Source organism: Ranitomeya imitator, chromosome 4 (genome assembly GCF_032444005.1).
Source record: "Ranitomeya imitator isolate aRanImi1 chromosome 4, aRanImi1.pri, whole genome shotgun sequence".
Lineage (NCBI taxonomy): Eukaryota > Metazoa > Chordata > Amphibia > Anura > Dendrobatidae > Ranitomeya > Ranitomeya imitator.
Window position 1 is genome coordinate 352,175,755 of NC_091285.1, and position 10,256 is coordinate 352,186,010.

The window sequence follows — 10,256 nt, forward strand, 5'->3', positions numbered from 1 at the left end:
CATCCGAGTGACGTATGCAGTTTGGAGGAAGAGATGGTGATCACGCTGCCCCAGCTGCACAGCAAACGAGGAAGCAGGGTGCAAAAGCGCTGAGGCCAACACCGAACCCAATTAATTGGCTGTTACTGCACACACAGAGAGGCCCCTAGCCTTTTCTCTGTCCATGTTAATTATATTTCTATAGATTAACATATTCCACAGTACTTTACAGTTAAGGTGGGACATATACAAACCAAAAAAAAATACAAAGTTAGACAGTTTAAACAGTTACAGGAGGAGTAAGGGTGTTCGCAAGCTTAGAATATAAATGTTGCCTACTCCACTTCCTCCACCATCTCCTCATCCAGTCATAAAGTTCAGGCCTTGTGTACACGTGCTTTTGGCCTTCTCATCGTGCTACTGCTGGCTTGTCTGCGGTGCAGCCTCACTTCTGCCTATCTACTTCCTGCCTCATATGTGACATACCCATAAGGTGGAACTCTGCCTTGCATATGCAGGAAAAACCATGCGAGAAGCAGTATGCACAGGTGTCGCTCTGCAGAACAACACTACTTCAACAATGAGCGGGCCTCCATGCGGGATGTGTTTGCCTTGCTGCGCTGGTTGGAATGCTTCACCAATATGGCCAGTGCTGATGATGCCATTATCACCATTACTATCCCACTTTTATACCTCCTAGAAAAACAAAGCTTCAAGCAATGATGGATGAGGTGGTGGCACAGGAGGAAGAGGTGGAGGAGGGACAGGGACCATTCACACCATTATCATACCAAGCGACAACATGTCTTGGAGGATGGGTTCCTGTACCAAAAGCGGCCAGTACACAAATGTCCAGCCAGGTGACAGTTTTGTATGATAGCGAGGAGTAGGATGAGGAACCAGGGCGCGTGAGTATATTCCTAATAGGTATATACTCACCCTCGGACGCACCCTGGTTCTAACCCGCAGCCTTCCTTCCTAAGAATCAGCGCTTGAAGGACCTTTTGATGACGTCGCGACTTGTGATTGGTCGCGTGACGCCCATGTGACCGCTCACGCGACCAATCACAAGCCGCGACGTCATCGAAAGGTCCTTCAGGCACTCATTCTTAGGAAGGAAGGCTCCCGGTTACAACCAGGGCGCGTCCGAGGGTGAGTATAGCAATATTTTTATTTTTATTCTTTATTTTACACATTAATATGGATCGCAGGGCCTGAAGGAGAGTTTCCTCTCCTTCAGACCCTGGGAACCATTAGAAACCCGATGCACTGCATTGGGTTTCGTGTTTTGGCCGACCCCGACCCTTCTATAGGATCGGCTGATTTCACTCGACCCGACTTTTGAAAAAGTCGGGTTTCGTGAAACCCGACCCGATCCTATAAAAACAAAAGTCGCTCAACCCTAGTGCTGATTACTGGGTGACCACCCTGCTGGATCCCCACTCCAAGCACAACGTGCCTTAATTACTTCCGCCACTATAGGGAGATTGGAAACTGACTACAAGCGCACACTGGTAGATGCACTACAGCTGCCATCCACACCTGACAGCAGGGGCTCAGAGGAAGCACAAAGTAGAGGAGGATAAAGTCGGAAAAGCAGAGACAAATTGCAATGAGACGGCTGATGCCAATTATTTATTTCTCAGACTAATAGAAAACATACAGTGGCCCTGAAAAAAAATTTCTTTGGCTTATAAAATGGCAACGAGATGGCTGATGCCAATTATTTATTTGCAACACTAATAGAAAAAAAATTTGTTCCTGAAAAATTATTTATTTGGCATGCACATGGAAATTAGATGGATGATGCCAAATATTTATTCCTCACACCAATAGAAAACACACAGCGGTCCTGAAAAATTATTTCTTTGGCGTACAAATTTCAAAGAGATGTCCGATGGCAATTATTTTTTATCACTAATAGCGGCTTAACCTTTTAACCCCTTCATGACCGGGGGATTTTTCGTTTTTCCGTGTTCGTTTTTCGCTCCCCTCCTTCCCAGAGCCATAACTTTTTTATTTTTCCGTCAATTTGGCCATGTGAGGGCTTATTTTTTGCGGAACGAGTTGTACTTTTGAACGACATCATTGGTTTTAGCATGTCGTGTACTAGAAAACGGGGAAAAAATTCCAAGTGCGGTGAAATTGCAAAAAAAGTGCAATCCCACATTGGTTTTTTGTTTGGCTTTGTTGCTAGGTTCACTAAATGCTAAAAATGACCTGCCATTATGATTCTCCAGGTCATTACGAGTTCATAGACACCAAACATGACTAGGTTATTTTTTATCTAAGTGGTGAAAAAAAATTCCAAACTTTGCTAAAAAAAAAAAAAAAAAAGTTGCGCCATTTTCCGATACTCGTAGCGTCTCCATTTTTCATCATCTGGGGTCGGTTGAGGGCTTATTTTTTGCGTGCCGAGATGACGTTTTTAATGATAGCATTTCGGTGCAGATACGTTCTTTTGATCGCCCGTCATTGCATTTTAATGCAATGTCGCGGCGACCAAAAAAAACGTAATTCTGGCGTTTCGAATTTTTTTCCCACTACGCTGTTTAGCGATCAGGTTAATACTTTTTTTTAATTGATAGATCGGGCGATTCTGAGCGCGGCGATACCAAATATGCGTAGATTTGATTTTTTTTTATTGATTTATTTTGATTGGGGCGAAAGGGGGGTGATTTAAACTTTTATGTTTTTATTATTTTTTTCACATTTTTTTAAACTTTTTTTTTTTAACTTTTGCCATGCTTCAATAGCCTCCATGAGAGGCTAGAAGCAAGCATAGCACGATCGGCTCTGCTACACTCGGGCATGCTCATCCGACAGCGGTGGACACCGCGTCCTGACCCGTCTCCTTTCCAGCCTGCAGCAACGTCTGCAATCGCGACCCTGCCTAGGGACTTACATCGTTCAAGGGATTTCCCTGGAGCTCATTACGCTCTCAGAAGCACACCATCTATCCAGACACCTCTCAGTACGTAACTGACGAAGGCCAGACCAGGCCGAAACGTTTTACGTACTACAAAATAAAAACCACAAGTTTGTCTTAAAGTTGAGTGCCGGGTTCTTCTTATCTATATGCACACGGTTTAGGAACCTACCCGAGCACCTGAGTAGCAGTGCCCACGTCTTTCCACTCACTATTACGGGCACATGTCAGCTGTTCAAAACAGCTGACATGTCCCGGCTTTGGTGCGGGCTCACCGCGGAGCCCTGCATCAAAGCAGGGGAGCCGGCATCGGACGGTATAGTACGTCCGATGCCGGTAAGGGGTTAAGGACCAGGGGCATTTCCGTTTTTGTGTTTCTATTTTTCGCTCCCCTTCTTCCCACAGCCATAACTTTTTTATTTTTCCATAAATATAGCCTTGTGAGGGCTTGGTTTTTGTGGGTCGAGTTGTACTTTTGGACGACACCATTAATTTTACCATTTCATGTACTGGAAAACGGGAACAAAATTCCAAATGCTGTGAAATTGCAAAAAAAGTGCAATTCCACAATCGTTTTTTGGATTTTTTTTACCCTGTTCACTAAATGCTAAAACTGACCTGCCATTATGATTTTCTAGGTCATTACCAGTTCACAGACACCAAACATGTCTAGGTTCTTTTTAACTTAAGTGGTGAAAAAAATCCCAAAGTTTGTGGAAAAAAAAAAATTGCTACTTTCCAGAGATCCGTAGCGTCTCCATTTTCCAAGATCTGTGGCCGTTTGAGGACTTATTTTTTGCGCACCGATCTGACGTTTTTATTGATACTATTTTGGTGTGTATATGATCTTTTCATCACCCGTTATTGCATTTTATTTCAATGTTGCAGCGACCATAAAAACGTAATTCTGGCATTTTAAAAATTTTTCTCATTATGCCATTTACCAATCGGATTAATTCTTTCTATATATTGATAGATTGGGTGATTCTCCTCAGCTTAGCCAGCTTGATTACATGTGGGGATTCCCTAGCAACCAGGAAACCCCCACATGTATTTATGTTCTTATGCTGGCTAACAGATGTAAATCATTCAGCTGCGGCAAAGAAGACTAAATCTCCAAGCACTAAAAAAATACTCGGAGGTCACCCCAGCGTGCTCGGGAAATCTCAGATAACGAGTATATTCGCTCATCACTAGTCCTTTTAGATAGAAGGGGGGGGGGCGATCCAAAAGTCGAAAGAGTACAAATAGTAATACCAACTTTATTATACAATATATAAGGAGATTTTGCAACGACCATGAAACACATACCGTATATACTCGAGTATAAGCCGACCAGAGAATAAGCCGACCCCCTAATTTTGCCACAAAAAATTGGGAAAACTTATTGACTCGAGTATAAGCCTAGGGTAGGAAATGCAGCAGCTATCGGTGAATTTCAAAAATAAAAATAGATGCTACATACCGTTCATTATTGCCCCATAGATGCTCCATATAAAGCTGTGCCACATATAATGCTGCATACCGTTCATTATTGCCCCATAGATGCTCCATAAAAAGCTGTGCCACATATAATGCTCCATACTGTTCATTATTGCCCCATAGATGCTCCATATAAAGCTGTGCCACATATAATGCTCTGCACCGTTCATTATGGCCCCATATAAAGCTGTGCCACATATAATGCTCTGCACCGTTCATTATGGCCCCATATAAAGCTGTGCCACATATAATGCTCTGCACCGTTCATTATGGCCCCATATAAAGCTGTGCCACATATAATGCTCTGCACCGTTCATTATGGCCCCATATAAAGCTGTGCCACATATAATGCTCTGCACGTTCATTATGGCCCCATATAAAGCTGTGCCACATATAATGCTCTGCACGTTCATTATGGCCCCATATAAAGCTGTGCCACATATAATGCTCTGCACGTTCATTATGGCCCCATATAAAGCTGTGCCACATATAATGCTCTGCACGTTCATTATGGCCCCATATAAAGCTGTGCCACATATAATGCTCTGCACCGTTCATTATTGCCCCATAGATGCTCCATATAAAGCTGTGCCACATATAATGCTCTGCACCGTTCATTATGGCCCCATATAAAGCTGTGCCACATATAATGCTCTGCACGTTCATTATGGCCCCATATAAAGCTGTGCCACATATAATGCTCTGCACGTTCATTATGGCCCCATATAAAGCTGTGCCACATATAATGCTCTGCACGTTCATTATGGCCCCATATAAAGCTGTGCCACATATAATGCTCTGCACCGTTCATTATTGCCCCATAGATGCTCCATATAAAGCTGTGCCATATAGAATGCTGCTGCTGCTACTGCTGCAATAAAAAAAAAAATCACATACTCACCTCTCTCGCTCAGGATGCCGGTGCTTTCAATATTTACCTGCTCCTCGTGCTGCTCCGTCTCCAGCACTGAGGTTCAGCAGAGGACGCGCACTGACTACGTCACCGCGCCCTCCGACCTAAGCGTCACTGCCAGAGGACGCTGGAGAAGGAGCCACTCCTCCTCCCGGTATACTTACCTGCTCCTGGCGCGGTCCCTGCTTCTTCCACCGCTGCATCTTCTTCCTGTATTGAGCGGTCACAGTTACCGATCATTGAACTACAAGTTACCTGTCCGCCACACTCACCTGAGACACAGTAACACATAGAGCCCAGGGCGTGCTAGAGTCCCTGTAGAAAGGCTTGAGTTACCTGGCATGCAGGTATTGTCCTATCCTTTAAGGGGGACAGAGAGAAGAACTGTGAGGATCTGAAGCCATAGGCAGTAAGGGACTACAACACCACCGCGCTAGAGGAAGGCTTTTAACTCCACCTGGTAAAGGGGACTCTGGATTCGCTCCCAAGCCAGCCGGACCCTGCCTGCCCTGTGATCTGGTGCCCTGGACTGTGTCTGCCTGAAGTCTTCAGTAAACCAGGTAAAGAGACTGCAAACATGTGTCCTCGTTCTTTACTGCGTCATTCACCATCTTCCAGCTACACAGCGGGAGCCCTGTGGATACACTTCACCTGTGGGAAGTTATACCATCTAGCTGCCATAACATCACCTCAGAGGACCCCTTAAAGCAGTATCGGTCCCCACTGACCGAAAACCACAGGTGGCGTCACGAACATAAACTCTATTCACCAAACCCCTTTAAAGACTTTCTCCTTTTTCATGGGCGCCCAAGGCAACAGACCGGGTCGCCACGTGACATCCCCATGTGAGCACCGGACCCCATGGCCCTGGCGGGCGACTTGTGAGCAATACTGACTGAAAGCAAAGGCATGGCGGGCATGGTTTGCCAGTTTGCCCATGGAACAGTAGGGACCAGGATAGCCAGCTGGATGGCAGGCAGACAAGTGGAGCTGGAAGGTTACAGTGCCAGGAATGTGGATAGACATTGGAACTGAAGTATAGGTAGTCAAAGACCTGCTAAAAACAAAAGGTTAATAGCAGAGTTGTATGCTATCAGGAGACAGTGAATGTCGGAGAACTAGGCAATTGGCAGACGGAAAGGATAAGCAGTTACACTGTGGACTTGTTTGAAGAAAAATGTACACATTGTTGCAGCAGCATTATAGAGTGAACAGCACAGCAAAGAACAGTTTGTTATGCTACAGCAAACAAATTATTATTTGCAGGTCTGAGCCAGAAGTTACATGTAGATAGATGATAGACAAGGAATTAACTGAAGGAATGATTAGCCCACTGAGAGAAATGGATAGTGAGGCTAACTCATTTTACATTTGGTAACTTTATGAAAGATAATTCTCAGACAGCACATAGATGTCTTCTTCAGCTTTAAAAGGCCTTGGGTGATGATGTTAAAGGAGTTCTTCAGGTTACTTGAAAACCACAGCATGGACTACGACAAAGAGAGGTGGCCATAGAAGAAGGTAGCAGGGCCCATTAGTTTTGCTACTAAACAGAATTATACAGGTTTGTTAGAAAAGATTCGGTATTGTATGCATAGGAGTCCAGTGGGTGATCCTTCTCAGTCATTCATTATGCATTATATAGCTGTCTGTCATTCATTGAATAGGATTGCCCACTGGACTCATTCATAAAAATACCAGCGATTTCAATGACTACTATGCAATTTTTACTGAAATGTTTCCCACAAAAAATGTACTATGTACCAATCTGAAAAGATTCATTTTGCTCTATAACATCCTGACTGCAGATCATATACCATTTTCAACTCTATAAGTTTCCTTTAAATGTTGTCCCAACTACAAGTAATAAATGTAATTAATTGTCCGCAGGAGCTAAAATGTGAAGAGATGGGTGATATAACTTCAGAAGCTAAAAGTAGAAATTTTGACAGCGAATCTAATGAGAAGCAAACCAAACAACAAAGGGAACCTGGATTTCAACATTGTCTGTATGATAAATTTACAAGCTATAAAAATGATATTACAGTATTAAAAGAAACTATGGCAAAAAATAAAGTGAAGTTTCCATTGCAGTCCACTGCATCACATTTAGCTAATCCCAGTTTGTTTGAGATGCAAGATGATTTATCTCCCATTGTTAGCAAACTAAATTAAAGTGAAAAATGTGACATGGCTGGTCAGGGCAGCTTTGTTTAATTAACAACACAAGCTTATAGCATGCTTTCATAGCAATCATATTGAACCAAATTTACCAAATACTGCTGCAACTGTTTAGGCCACTAGGAGGCAGAGCAGGTCACAATTTGAAGATAATATGTGACACTAGTAGGAGGCAATGCTGACTTTAGCGTGAAATATTTTGATTATATGGTTGGTAATGTAGTGGAGAAAAAGTAGCTAACTACATTGCTATCTATTCCTGCTTGCAGTTAAAAAAATCATTTTTGAAGTATAGAATCAAATAACATCCAGAATATAATGATTTTGTTTATTTTCTTAACTTTTAGAGCAGTTAGTAATCATCACATTGTCACCTTACCTCACCTGAGTAATATAAATTGTAATGAGAAAATTTTATTTGTTAGGAGCTTATGTTGCTGATATCCAAGGTTTTATGTTTACTGTATGAAATATTTAATTGACATGTTAGAGGATTATAGAACATTTAACTTGAAGAATTTTGGATTTTCACTTTTAGTTACTAGATTGGCTTTTATTTACTGTATCGTAGGTATTATAATGTATTTTAACATACTGCTTTAATTATCTCTATTAAATAAAAAGTAAATGCTTAAAATGGTGTAATTATAATTTGGACATTGTTTACACTTTATATTCGCCTACACTTTTGAGTAGCATAATCCTATATCAATTTGTCTGTCCAAGATATAACTGGGAAAACAGCATATACAGTGGCTTGAGAAAGTATTCACCCCTTGGCATTTTCCGTGGTTTGCTACCTCCCAGTCTTGTATTTCCCTGGCTTTTTTTATGAGGGTTTGTATCAGTTCATGTAAAGAGCATGACTACAATTGTGAACATTTTGTTTTCTTTTTAATGTGAAGCAAACAACAAATAGTACGAAATTATTGAAACCGTCAGTGCACATAACTATTCACCCCCCTTAAGTCAGTACTTTGTACAGCCTCCTTTTGCAGTAATTACAGCTGCAAGTTGCTTTGAATAAGTCTATGAGCTTTCCACATCTTGCCACTAGGATTGTTGCCCATTTCACAAGGCAAAACTGCTCCAGCTCCTTCAAGTTAGATGATTTTCTTTGGTGAACAGCAGTCTTCAAGTCTGACCACAGATTCTCAATTGGATTAAAGTCTTGACTTTAACTGTGCCACTCTAAAACATTTATGTTTTCCCTTAAACCACATGAGTGTTGGTTAGCAGTATGTCTTGGGTCATTGTCTTGTTGGAAGGTGAACCTCCATCACAGTCTCAAATCACTTACAGACTCAAACAGATTTTGCTCAAGAATATCCCTGTATTTACAAAATCTATCTTCCCCTCGACTCAGACCACTTTTCCTGTCCCTGCTGCCGAGAAACATCCCCAGAGCATGATGCTTCCACCACGTTTCACTGTAGGGATGGTGTTCTTGGGGTGATGAGCTGTGTTGGTTTGGTGCCAGACACAGTGTTTGCAAAAAGATCAATTTGTGTAAGTAAAGGCTTTTTTAGGCCTTCCATAAAGACCACCTCTATAGAATGTATGGCTCATTGTGGTGATATAGACAGATACTCCATTCTCTGCTTGGGAACTCTGCAGCTCCTTCAGGGATACCTTTAGTCTCTGTGCTGCTTCTCTGACCCTAGAATGCGTAACGTTTGAAATATACACTTTCACATAACCCGGGCCTTTTAGGCCATTATGCAAATCATATGGAGGAACTCAAATAAATACAATTTTATAAGTTTATTTCAAAATTTCAAAGTAAGATATGAAAAATGCACAGCATTGTAATTCTAATTGTTTGCAAAAACTAAGTTACCGGGCCTTGGGTTATGCATTCTAGGGTTAATGCCCTCTTTGCCCAAGCTGAGAGTCTTGGTGCTCGGGTTTGTTGTGGTACCATGTTCTTTCCATTTGATCATAATAGATTTGATGGTGCTTCGGGTGATCATCAGAGATTGGGAAATGTTTTTATAACCCAACCCGGACTTGTACTTCTCAACAACTTTGTCACTGACTTGTTTGGAGATCTCCTGGTTGTTCCTGGTTGTATTTGGTAAGTGGTGCCTCTTAACCCCTTAACCCCCAAGGGGGTTTGCACATTAATGACCGGGCCAATTTTTACAATTCTGACCACTGTCCCTTTGTGAGGTTATAACTCTGGAACGCTTCAATGGATCCTGATGATTTTGACACTGTTTTCTCGTGACATATTGTACTTCATGATAGTGGTAAAATTTCTTTGATATTACCTGCGTTTATTTGTGGAAAAAACGGAAATTTGGCGAAAATGTTACAAATTTCGCAATTTTCCAACTTTGAATTTTTTTGCCCTTAAATCACAGAGATATCTAACACAAAATACTTAATAAGTAACATTTCCCACATGTCTACTTTACAGCAGAACAATTTTGGAACCAAATTTTTTTTTCTTAGGCTAGGGTCACATTGCGTTATGTGACCGCGTTTAACGGACTATGTTACACCGCGGTGTAACGTAGTCAGTTAACACTGCCATAGCCTGTAATGGCGAACGCATCGCTAGCGCACGCCCACATTGGGCGTGCGCTAGCGATGTGCCATCATTTGAGCGGGGATCTGCGCTAGCGAGGAGGGCGAATGCGGCCCCAAAATAAACATTGCGTTAGCGCAATCCGCTAGCGCTGGGCGCTTAACGGATTGCCCTAACGCAATATGAACCTAGCCTTAGGAAGTTATAAGGGTTAAAGGTTGACAAGCAATTTCTCATTT

At 42.2% G+C, this 10,256-nt stretch overlaps 1 protein-coding gene across 1 annotated transcript in view; it reads left to right on the plus strand.

Moving 5' to 3' along the window:
* REDIC1 (regulator of DNA class I crossover intermediates 1) overlaps window positions 1-7,854 on the plus strand; it is a 69,976-nt gene extending 62,122 nt beyond the window's left edge. The window contains exon 4 of the mRNA XM_069762048.1: window positions 7,194-7,854. Within this exon, the coding sequence (XP_069618149.1) occupies window positions 7,194-7,478 (285 nt within the window). The 3' untranslated portion in view covers window positions 7,479-7,854. The remainder of the gene's footprint in view (window positions 1-7,193) is intronic.
* The last annotated feature ends 2,402 nt before the right edge of the window (window positions 7,855-10,256 follow it).